The 13,088-nt window shown below is 37.5% G+C and overlaps 1 protein-coding gene across 11 annotated transcripts in view; it reads right to left on the bottom strand.

Annotated features, from left to right (window-relative positions):
• Bbx (BBX high mobility group box domain containing) overlaps positions 1 to 13,088 on the bottom strand; it is a 247,239-nt gene that overhangs the window by 30,620 nt on the left and 203,531 nt on the right. For all 11 annotated transcript variants that reach the window (XM_035444510.1, XM_035444511.1, XM_027412532.2 and 8 more), the window contains 2 exons: positions 3,198 to 4,203; positions 2,161 to 2,296 (listed from right to left, as the gene is read on the bottom strand). In XM_035444510.1, the coding sequence (XP_035300401.1) occupies positions 2,161 to 2,296; positions 3,198 to 4,203 (1,142 nt within the window). The remainder of the gene's footprint in view (positions 1 to 2,160; positions 2,297 to 3,197; positions 4,204 to 13,088) is intronic.

Raw genomic sequence — 13,088 nt, 5'->3', positions numbered from 1 at the left:
GACAGGCAAAGTCGGGGAATCCTTGGTCTGGTTTTGTCTCTAAGGGGCCCACAGAGCAATGGCAGCATGCCTGCTGGATCCTAGGCTAGCTGCTGGCTTTTGTTCAATGAGAATTACTAACAAAGACACACTGCAGACAGCTGGGTGAAGCTGCAGGACTGCTGAGTTTGGTAGATAGGAAATGGGACAGATTGGAGAAGAAGAGCAACTTTAGATGTGTGGGCTTCTCACATACTCCTGCACCCCACTATTCTCTTGAGATAGATTTTCAAAGACTATTTCATTTACCCTGTTTCTCAGCAAATGTAAAATATCTCTCTTTTACAACTTGGCGGTTTAACTAATTGATCAAGTTAGGTTGAAGACAAAGTCTTTCTGTGTAGTTAAGACTGGAACTCCATATTTAGCTCCTGCTGTCCTTGAACCCATGTCATGCTTCTGCTTCCAAAGAATTGGCATGGGCATGTGCCTACATGTCAACCTTCATGCTCGAGAGGAATCATCAATTTCATTTGCAAGCTTAATGTTTGCTGCTTATTATTACCACTTTGGTGAGTGTGTGCAAATGTGTATATGTGTGTGTGTGAAGGTTAAAGGAGAACCTCATGTCTTGTTTTTAAGAGCTCTCCATCTTGTCTTTTGAGACAGGGACACTTACTCGGCCTGGAGCTTGTTGATTAAGTCTAGCTAGCCAGTGCATCTGCAATCCACCTGTCTCTGACTTGCTAGTGTTGGGTTTGCTACCATGCTTAGTTTTATTTTTGGCATGGGCTCTGGGATTCAACTTGGGTTTTCAAGCCACAGTGGCAAACACTTCAGCAGCTGAGCTATCTCCTCAGCTCTCATGTTTGCTTACTTTATTTCCCTACTTTGGTCATGAGCTACCTCCTGTTCTGGCTAGGTATTCAGACTCACAAATTATTGGTAGTTCTAGAAAATACATAGTATTGTTCAGAGATGCCCTAGGATCACTTTTTTTTTTTCATTTTAAAGTATCCTGCATTTGAAAGTATCATTTAGCAATGACAAATGGAGAATTTCCATTTCATTACTTAAGCATAATGTAAATAAAACTAATTTGAAGTACTTTGGACTTCTAAAATACAAGTAATGAAACTATTAAATAAATAATTTCAATATAATCTTGAGATATATGTATTTTAAAATAATCTAGAAATATGTGCATCATGAACCTCTACCTTTCCACTTCATGACAACTTAAAGTTTTAGAATTAACCAGATTTTAAAGCACTTTATTTCCAAGGAAAATGATATTTTTCATAAATAGAAATGTAAATATTATGAATAAAATATATACAATATACCTAATACATAAAATTTGTATACTTATGAAAAATATGGAAAATTGTTTGCATTCAATGTATTCTTTCAAATTAGGCTAATGTGAAATCTCAAAGGACTCTGAATATAACATAAGAGAATATGCAGATACTTTTCTCAGCAATATAAAGTACTATCTCTACCAACTTACTAACAAAATGCTTTATATTGATTGATATTAAGTGTGTTGGCATAAAGTAATCATAAAATAATAATCCCAAGTGATTTTATAGTGATATTTGCCATTGATTCCTCAGTACCAAACTTTGATGTGTAATGTATACCAAATTTTTTTTCTTAGAGTAACAGTAGGTTGTTTAAAAACACCAACATTATAAGGTGAGCATAATTTATTTACCTCATATTGTCCAGCTATCATTATTTTATAAAAATATGTACCTATATTTTAGAAAATTAAATATATATAATACTAAAATATAATGACCAATAAAATGTGCAAAATGTAAATACACAAATAAAATTCATCCTAAGCTCCAGATGGTAAAATGGGTCCTAGTAATTGATAATAAAGTATGCACAATTATTACACTACTGTACTGTGGTAGACAACCATTCAAACTCAGGATCAAGCTTAAAATGTGTAGTTTGTGTAAATGATATTACCTAAAGTGTAAATGATATTACCATTCATATGGTTGGTTAAGAGCAGGAATGACATAATTACCCCTGGTCTATTCTCAGTAGGGGGCTTATTAAGACAAGGGCTAAAAGAAAAAAAGAATACACAGTACCTCAGACTTAACACTCTTGCCATAGTAGGGTATGCAGTGAAGGTCACATGTGCTCACAGGCACTTACCCAAGGAAGGAGTCTTCCCTTAGCTTCTTCTTAAACTTCTTGCTCCCACTGGTCCCACTCTGGTTAAATGTCCAGCTCTCTTCACTCCAACACCCTTCATGATCAGAGGAGTTTCCTTTTCCTGAGCTTCGTTTCCCTAGGAAACCCAAGTGAAGGGGTTTGCTCAGAATATTAGGGCTGGCTGAGTTCAGCTCAGGTCCTTTGCAAGTGACTTCTTGGCCCCTTTACCTATCATTTCCATGATGCTATTTATAGCTATTAGTGTCCAGAGAAATTTGGGTTGGACTGCTTTTAATAAAGGAAGAATCTTACCTCTGAGGCAAGCAGTCACCTGGTACTACACTCAAGATGCCAAGATTATCTTTTCCATTTGAGAACCAGCCTAAAGTGTGAGTGTGTTGCTGATAGACAATATTAATCTTAAATTTCTCAAGACTCACTAAAAGACATCTCCAAAGAATTGTATACTCCCAAGCTCTCTCTACTCAGGGCTTATTTGACCTAAGTACCACACATCTCTTGTTGGAATAGAGCCCACCAAGAAACCCTTTCCTAGCCAGATGCTTCAAAATAAAATGAATACAGATAAAATACTGTATAATGCTACCATGTTTTAAATAGCGCTTCATTTGTAGTTTTGATTACCCAACAAAAGAGCTAGCTAGGATACTTGCTTTTGGAGCCTACAGATAAAGATTCTGCCAAATTGATTTGCGTCTTTCAGGAAATTCCAACAATTTAAATATTCAAGCTAAATGTGCCATTTAATCTGAGGAAGTCAGCCCATAACAGAGAAACAAACAAACAAACAAACAAAAAGATAGAATTTCTCTATCCTGACTATCTACAAAACAACACAAACCTTCCCTTAACAGTGGTAGGAAGTATGACACATGAATGACGCATACAAGGTACTAGTTTGACATTCAACTCTTCATGATCTTTTTTTTTTTTTTTTTTTTTTTTTTTTTCAGTAAGTCTAAAGGGGAGACTCTGCTAGGCCTTGTAGTCCTATCAGGTTTATAGATGTCACTTACCTCTGTCAACATTAGCTCGGAGGGAGGTGAGCATGCCCTCTGACACCAGGGTTTTATAAAGAGCACCTTTGCAAGACCTCTCAGATTTCCTGGAGCCACATGTCTCTGTTTTTCTGTGACAGTCACTGTCCTCAGGCTTGGTCTGTCCTGGTAGGCTAGGTGGCAGGGCATCCTCTGTGGGTGTCAAGGGCTCTGCTTTCATGCCCTCTGGCACCTCCCCAGGAGCGTTCTTGCTGGCAGAAATATTAAGAAAATCTGGAGGTCGTGACTCTTTGGTGATGTCTGAGCACTTCTCCTTGGAAACCTTCTTCTCTTTTGATTTCACTTTTTTCTTTGGTGGCTTGACATCCAAAATGCCTCCCTTGCCACTTGAGGAGGTACGGACCTTCTTCCTTGGGGTTTCTCCAAGTTTGTCCACACCCCAGTCTCCTTTTGCAACAGCTTCGATGGTATACATGACACTCTCAATGTCGGATTCTGAAGACTGCCTCTTCTTGCAGGTCTTCTTGGGTGTGGATTTGTCATTTCCATGTCGATCCAGTTTGTTTTTCTTCTTTTTCTTTTTTATCTTTTCTGGTTTGTTTAGCGCGGTGGGGTCCTCGATGATCATAATTCCATGAGGGTGACACATGTGCTCTTTTCTACTGGGGACATCACTAATTATTATCTTGCTACTGGCAGAGTAAGAAAAATCAGGGAAGTGACTGTACTTCTGATCATCCTCAGATTCCTTTCTAACTTCTTTGGGGTCTTCCATTTTTATAGCCATTACATTATCCATTTGTAGTTCCTCAAAGTTTTTTAAGTCCTTAGGCTCTCTTATATTTTCCTTAGATGGTTTCTCAAATTCTGCTTCCTTCTGGAACCCAGCTTCATTGTTTTTCTCCATTTTTATATCTCTCTCTTCCTTCCCTTTTTCCATTTCTTTAATTCTCCCACCATCTGATTCTTTTGATTTTATTAGTTTTGTTTCATCCATTTTCATGCCCTCTGATGCCAGGCACATCTAGTTAAAACAAAAGTGTGAGAAAAACACCAAATATCATTATTTTATAATCAAAATTAGTTTTAACTTTATAATTATATTTTTTAGAAATTAAGAAAAGTTCCAAACTTTACAGTAATCAGCTCACTTCTGCCAAGCTAACTTCACTGAACTATAGACAAACATCCTTGAATCATTTTCTAGCACCATCAGAAACCTTTCTTATGAAAATTAGATTTGATAGAGGATAGATTCTGGAGCTTAAAGACAAACTTGGCTCTTAGTTTTATACTTGTTTAGTGCAGAATTTCACTCATTGTTGCCCAGATCTTTATAAATGGATAGCTCTTATCTTGGAGGATTTTGTGAGACTAAGTACTTATGTCGGTATAATCCCTACACTCTGTTCTGATGTTTGGCCCCACACCCCAGAGAAAAAGGAAAACAGGAGTAAGTTCCACTGATCTATTCAAAATTAGAAATGTTATGATTTATTAAACAACAATGAAAGTTTTCAGTTAAACTTAACACACATTATAGGTCTACAGATACCAATAGACAGCTACAGAAACAGAGAAGTTCTAAACACTTTTTTAAAAATCTTGTCTGATGACAAATCTAATATGATCTGAACCTGGCAGCAGATTTGGAGCCAAACCCACTGAAACTGTTTATGTCATAAGTAGTTCATCACATTTACTTGTATCATGCTTATTGTATTTTTGCTACCAGAATATTCATGGATTTGAATATGTACTGGACACACTACCTAGAGCAAGATATATTTACTAAACTTGTACTTTTTTTTAGAATTTGAAAACTTCTGAATACCAAAACACATCTGTTCTATATTTGGTCAACTTTAAAAATTCTTTATCCCCAAATCAAGGACATTTAGAGTAAAGCGGTCACCTTCATCTCTGGCTCTCTATTACTTTGAAACTTGGGCTATGTTCCAGGAGGTGAAATTACAGCTTATTGTAAACTACTTTCAATACCTCAGTTTCCACTCATAAACACTTAACTCAAATGCTAGGCACCAAGAAGTACACTAATGGTAATAAAACCAACAGGGTTAGGTTGTCTTTGAGAAATTTACCAAGAGGCTGATGGTGTTGATTTGGTCAAGCACAACACAGTAGAAAGTAGTAGTAACATATGTAATTTACTGTGCATTAGCAGCATGGAAACAAAGAGAGCTAGGGCTTGCTGAGTCAGCACAAAATCAGCACAGGAGCAGGAAACTCATCTTTACAGAATCATCATCTTCCAAAATTGTTAGGGCTGTTGACAGATGTGAAACTCAGTTCGGAATGGGTGATATACAGATGCCCTTTGCCTCACCCCACCTCCCCACATAGTACTTTTAATGCATCATAAACCTTTCTGTAAGAATTCTGTAATATCTAGACCAGGAAGGAATTAGAAATGCTGGAGAAGCATATTTTGCCACTTAAAAAAACAAAACAAAACAAAACAAAACAAAACAAGACAAGAACTCCCAGTGCTTCAGACAATTCATAGGGAAGATGTGAAGGATGTGCAACGGAGTTCTCTTTCCCTGGACTCACGAAAGTTAACTTTTAAAATTCAGCTGTAACCATGCACACTGGGCTCTTCCCTTTATTGTACTGAACCAGAAACATACCTGAAGCACATGTTATCTTATGTTAATGCCAAAACACTGATGAAATTATTCTTTCCTGCATGTTTTACTCTAATGAGTGAATTTTGAAATAATTTTCCTTTTAAACTCTTCTGGCCCTAGTTATTTATAAACTATCCCAGGTGTGCTAGATATACTAGTTCTAGAAGTAGGTCAGAATGACATTTTCAAAATAAATTTAATGTTTCTTCAGCCATTTTTCACTTTGGTTGCCTTTCATAGGTCATGGCAGGGACTTTTTTCATCTAGGCAGAGGCATTTGTAGGGCTAGGCCAATAGTTTGCATCAGCAGCACAGATTCAACTTAGCAAACCTAATAATACTTTGCAAACTCTATTCTCTGTTCAATATATTTCAAAATGATTCTCCTTATCACTCTTGATAGTATTCTAAGCTAGGAATGAAATGGAACACATATAGACATTCACTCTGGGGACATATTCTGGGAAATAGCATAATATTTCTTGTGTAGGTAATTACAGCAAGCACTATTTGTGCTTTACTTCCCTGTTTAAGGCTCTTAGAAGCCTCCCTACCTACCCCCTGCAAATAAAGCATTTTGATCCTAAATTATAAGAAATACAATTATATTGGAGGTAAAATAATAAAAGTAAAAGAAATTCTTCTATTAAAAACCACAAATCACAAATCTGTTCACTAACTAAAACCCAAATATGACCCAGACTTGAGTGTCATGGGGTTGCAATAGAACCTTCTTTCCAATATAGGGGTTCATGTTACAGTGTTCTGAGAGTTAACTGACTTCTGCACAAGGTAACTTATTACTGTGTGAGGGGGCAGGTTTGAAGACTTTAATATTGAGCAAAAGCTGGTTACCCTATTTGTCACAGGTCCTAAAGAAAAAACATTATTGAATAAAACTTGAGTTCATAAGCAGAGCTTAGATTTAATTCATAGCAAAAACAGGCTGAGAAGTGGATAACAGTACAACCTTAATTGGGGTTCTGTTAGGCAAAAAAAAAAAAAAAAATGGATGAGTGAAAAATACATGTTAATTATAAGAGCCCCATAGTGACTCGGAGAACAGATATTTCAATGTGGCAACATTTTCTTTAAATGACACTCAGCCTTCTTGCAGTACCAGATCAGACACACAACTCTCAGCAGGGATACTAGGTATTTTTAATGGTGCCCAAAGATGAAATCTTTCCTTTTGCCTAAATGTATCACACTCTGATTCCTAGAAGTCCCGGATTTCTTTATCCATGTAATATGCTAGGAAGCTTGGTCATCTCAACACTACATTTTAAAACTTAATGTTATATACCTAGTACCTAGATGAATAACTTTCTGTTTCTCCTTGTAAACCTTACCCTATCAAAGTTCGAATTGTCTTTCAGCTTTGTGTCAGCCACATATTTGATAACAGTGTTTTTCATGACTTTGCCTAAGCCTTTAGTAACAATGCTGAGTAGGACAGTGACAAGGACACAGCCTCTGGTGAACTTCCAGACTCTTCATCTGTTTTGTTTTGAACATTAATAAGCCTCAGCCATCTAAGAATGCATTATAATCACATCTCCTGTTCTGTTCAGAAGGTATACAATTAGCTTTCAAGGGCCTTGTTGAACCCTGTACACCGTATGCTGCATACCAACAATGCCAACAGCTTGAAAAGGAAAGTAAATAATAATGATAGCAAATAGAAAAATGAAGCTGGCTTACACACTAGTCAACATAACTGGGTAAGCAGAAACAACTTATGGCATACCTAGTAGAGCAACTTCCTTGCAGGGAACAGGTTTGTTATAATAGCTCATGGAAAATTACAGTGACTACACAGGAAATGGCAAGGAAACCCAGAGATTAGCAACAACAGGAAGCTATGGTAGAGGCAAAAAGGGGTACAGAACAGTCCTGAAACCCAAAGGCCAGGTTGCTAGTGTAAGAAAGAAACATGATGGGCCTCACTGGAGGCAGAAGGTCCCTAGAATAGGGTTTGGCTTTACCAACATACAGCTCCCCTCCAGTTCCTTTTCTCCTCCTCCTCCCTTCCCCAGTCTTCCATCAGTGTCTCTCAGTGGCTCAATGCAGGTGGAAGCTGAGCATAAAGGAACAGGAGAAGGCACTCTGCAGTTACTGGGATGTCAGAGAACAGAGCAAGCCTACTCAGGGACAGCACCAAAGACTATGGCCTTTGTCAGGGAAACCCTCTTGCTGGCAAGTTCCAGTGTTATTAGAACAGTTTTTAATGTTTCTATGAAATATTAGCCTACATTTAGTAATAATGCTTATTCTTTGAAAGTCAGAATAATTTTCCCCATTTTGTTCTCAGTTGTTTTCTACAACTTGTCAAAGGTTACCAAAAGCCAGACAAATTTCATTTACAAGGTCTTGCCATAGCCTATAGTCGAATTTTTCTGTGTAGGAAACCCAAATTAATATCCTACTACCACGTTGCTCCACAGTTACCACACACCAGTCTTTCTACACTGACATGTACTGGTTTGAACATTATTTTCCTCACTCCCTCTCCAGAATGGTACCAAACAATAATGATATAGTTTCACCTTCTCCTGGATCTTTATGATAGCTTTGCATCTTCTAATTTAGACTAGCCAATTTTTTTTCTTTCTTTAGCTAAAAACAAATTTAAAAAACAGCAGTTTTTTGGCCAGTTTTTGCATTTATAGCTCATACTTATTTTCATACTATTCAGAGATGTATGTACTATGTGTGTTTGTATACAAAAGGAGGACAAGCAGAGCAGGAATGAGACCTACAGAGACAGAAACAAACTATAACATACAAAACTAGAGTGGGAAGGGATTAGGAGAGTGAGAAAGACTGAATGTCATCAGTCCTTTGGGCCTCACTTCATTTTAGGCTTATTTGTTGGTTTGTTTCTGAAAGTCAGTTTTCCTTAAGTCTAAAAAATGTATCTGATTGTGATGTATCCTCATTCTACTGTGTATCTCATTTAAGTACTTAGGTTTCCTGGCTATTATATAAGATCCATCAACCCCATTGTTTGTTGTTTTTAATATTCATTCCCTCATCATAGTAGATATTTCCATGTGATATAAACAGAATGTGGGGACAGACATGGCTGTAATGACTCCTGTGAGTCAAGCAAGTTAGATGTTAAGGGGTAGTTTCAAGATGCTGATTCTGGGATCAGGCTGCAGGATTGCAGATGAGCTTTGCAACAGATAGGTTATGTTGCTGGAAGAGGGAACCTTCTATTTAAGATTATTCACAGAATTTCCCTAAACTTCTCTGTGCCTTGGGTTCCTAATCTATAACATATAGATTGTAATATTTCTTGTCTTAGCAATGTACAGAACTCATAGTGCCTAGAACAGAGTGAAGACAATGGAGTCTTATGTCACAGAAAACATATGCTAGAATAATGAATGATGTTTCTATTACTTGAATTAATGACATTTATATGAGTACCATAAGCAGTATGCCAGAGCCTTGCTTGGCTATTTTCTTTGTTCTTAATTTTAAAACTAGGGTTCAATAATTCTCTAGGGGCAGGGGAAAAAAGCCTACACATAAAATTGGGTCTGGACTATCTTATTTTCAGAAAAACTCTAAAAAAGATGTAACTATGATTAGTTGTTATGTAGTAGTTTCCTCTGAGATTGAAACATTCAGTTCTGCAAAGAAGCTCCTTAATAATGAAGGTAAACAACTCAAAATAGCTTCAGGAAGACCCTGAAACTGACCAGATGCGTGAGGTCCCTCCCTCACAGACTGAGAGTCACTCTCAGACAAAACAAGTGCAGAGAAGCCTGAGACCAGTCCAGCTTCCTGCAAGAAGTTTAGAGCACCTGAGGCATTTGGAAAGGATACTGCAATCTGTTAGGCTGCCTGCAGGCTGTGCAGTATGCTCCAGGTTCCCAGCTTCTGTGTGCTGTCACCTGCATTGGGGCAGGCTTTGGTGATGCAACTGTCTTTGAGTCATTTCTGCTCCTATAAGTAACCCCTCACGCATATTCACCTATGAAACCCCAATAAATTCATTCGTTTACTAAGTTGGACTTTGGTGGTTTCCAGACCATCTTTGGTCTGTCCTGGCTTACTTCTGGGGTAAGTAGATGTACATTGCATCTCTACAGAAAAAGTCTTGTCATATACAACCAGTGTAACTTTAAAAATTATTTACCTTTACTTTATGTGTACTTTATGTGTAAGCCTGCATGTATGTCTGTGTATACATGTGTACCTAGTGTCCACAGAGATGGACCCCTGGAACTGGAGTTAAAGATGGCTGCGAATCACCAATGAAGCCCGATCCTCACAAGAGCAGCTTGGTTCTTAGCTGCTGAGCCTCTTCTCCGGTGCCCAGTTTTACTTTTGTGTATAAGCTTGCCTATTCACATCTACTATGGGTGCATGCATCCATAATTCAGTGGAGCTTAGGAATGTTCATACAAACTACATTATACATTCATGGGACATACATGCAGCCAATCAAACAACAGGCATAAAAGAACAATGTGGGCTCCAGGGAACAAAACTGAATTGTGAGAAATACAGAATTAATGATAATTATTAACTTAGTCAATATGCCCTTAATAGAGAACCCTGAAATAGTGCCTGACATGGTAAAGGACAATTTATCCTTCTATTATTAATTTAAATTGAGCACTAACTTTCTTTAAAAGTGAGAACAGAAAATCATCAGGGCACCTTCCAGTGATGGAATTCCCACAGCAGCATTCAAAGAAGTTAAAATGTTAATGTTTTAAGTCAAAGATGGACATAAATATTTGATAGTTATTGTCAGTTCCCTCAGGTCTTACTCTATTTTTCAACAGCTATAACTCAATGGGCACAGAATGCATTCTGTTCACCTTTGTATTCTCCTCCAAGGATATGCTCCTATCTTTGAAAAGGTTTAAAGGTTTTCAACAGATAATTGTGTTAAACTGAATGCTCATTAGTCCTTAGGTATCATGAGTCTAAAGTGCATTCTGATTCAAACTAGGGAAAAGTTATCTTATGAGCCTCTAAATTTATCTTATGAGCTAATTATTATAATTCTATAACCACACTACTGCCAGGTATCTACTGACAATCATAGTGTTCATAGTTACACATCCCAAGAGTACGTGTGAAAATTAATCACAATTATTTAAAAGTTCCCTCTGCCAATAGAAACTACATTGCAGTCCCTTCCTTCTGTATAGGCAGAAAGCCTGGGGTGATGTGCTAGAGATAATGTAACTCCTTCCTCAAAGGAAAGAAAGAGTACTGAGTCTAATTCTCACAGACAACATACTGGACCAATGCACAGGTTATTATCTTCAAAATGCTAAGAACTAAGTACCACTACCTCAGGGGCTCAAACACAGTGAAAGGATTGTATTTCATGTTCCTGGGTACAGGGAGACTGCCTTTTTTAATCAGGTAAGAGCACATTTTAACTTGCATTCCCTGATGGCTAAGGATGTTGAGCACTTTCTTAAGTGTCTTTCCTCTGTTAAGAATTCTCTATTTTCCACTTTTTAATTGCATTGTTTGGTGTTTTGGTGGCTAGCTTCTTGAGTTCATTGTGTATTTTGGAAATCAGCCCTCTGTCAGATGTGGGGTTGATGAAGATCCAAACCAAGCCCTCTGAATGTGGGTGCCAGCTTGGAGGCCAAGACAGTCTATGGGACCTCTAACAGTGGAGTCAGTCTTTAACCCTAGAGCACACATGACTTTGGGAGCCCATTCCCTATGGAGGGATACTATTGCAGCCCAGATACAGCAAGGAGGGCATAGGCCCAAATGATATGACAGACTTTGATGGTCCCCTGTGGAGGACCTCACTATCCCTGGGGAGGAGGTGGGGGTGGGTTGAGGGTGGTTGGTGGGGAACATGGGAGAATGGGAGGGCGAGGGAATGGGGGGATGGATATGTAAATATGAATGCCTCTAAAATAAAAAAAATGAAACAAAAAAAGCACATTTTAGGCTTGGGGTCTGTTAAGGAGGACTGGCTTTAAAAGAATAATAAACTTATGCTATATCAAATTTTTGTCAGAGACACTATAAATGTATTTTTTTAACAAATGTTGAAATATTAATCCAATTTTTGTTTTGCCTTAAAAGACAATGAAATGGGGAGTGAAAACTAATAAACTGTTAGAAATATGCCATAGTAGCTGTCATCTCTTGGCTGGTCCTAAGCCTTGGTAAGCAGCCTCAAGATGGGCCATATCATCTTACACTTAGACTTTGTCTTTTACTGTCCACTATAAAGGAGTCCGCTAAGTTAAAAACAAGGCATGTGCAAAAAGACCTATTGACACATCACTTTTAATTTCAAAATCCCTGCATTTTATTACAAAACAAGTGTTTTTGTAGCCAAGGTATATTTACAATCATTTTGTACTGGCTTATTAATCTGCCAAAACAGTTTATGCACAACTCTAAGATGGCAGCCAGCAGCATTTTCTAAGATGTGTGTTTTTTTTCTGTAATTAATTAAAACCAGGATTGTGTGTGTCTGTGTCTGTTTGTATGTTTGTGTGCTTTAACCATAAAAATATAGTCTACAGTTCCTGAGAATAACGACAGCATTGCTGCTAAGAAAATCAGATTCTCCATCATGCAGGATAAATGGTCACAAAACAGTGGTCTATATATCTCTGAGCACTGAGATCTGGGCAACTTAAGCAATTTTCTCTTTGGTTGACTGAAAACACTGGGCTAGGTGAACTGATAATTTAAATATTTTTTCACTGACTATTTCCTTGAAAATTGTGGATTCTGGCTGGGTGGGAGTTGTTGTGGTACCATATGGCCATCTGATGTCTTCTCTGAAGTTGTTAAAGGCAGTTATTAAAATCATTTCTATATTGCAGCCTCCCCCAAAATACACTGGTGCAATTTGGAGTGAGAAGAAAAGTTTTAGGAGGTGTTTAAATGACTAGAGACGAATCAAAAGATAAGAAACACACCAACGTTAAATAAAAGGTTCTCTTGTAAAATTTCATGTTTTAGAATTAGAAATTGGGTTGAGATTTGCAGCTTTATGTTCTGGGTTAAAGGTGGCTGGGAGGGTGAGACACTCAGGACACACACGGAACACTTACATACAGTCATACTTCAGTTAAGCACCTCATTCTTGGCAGTAATGGGAAATGTTAAAGGGATTGGAGGGAGAACAGCTAAGCAAGATTATTCATGGAGTTACCTACGTTTTTCAATATTGTTTATAAATCCTGTTATTTTAATACACAATTTTATAAATAATTTGATTTTTATGGATACAATAAAT

The sequence above is a fragment of the Cricetulus griseus genome, chromosome 4, assembly GCF_003668045.3.
Source record: "Cricetulus griseus strain 17A/GY chromosome 4, alternate assembly CriGri-PICRH-1.0, whole genome shotgun sequence".
In the NCBI taxonomy this organism is placed as follows: domain Eukaryota; kingdom Metazoa; phylum Chordata; class Mammalia; order Rodentia; family Cricetidae; genus Cricetulus; species Cricetulus griseus.
Note: the sequence above shows the minus strand (reverse complement) of the source record. Positions and strands in the feature narration are given on the sequence as shown.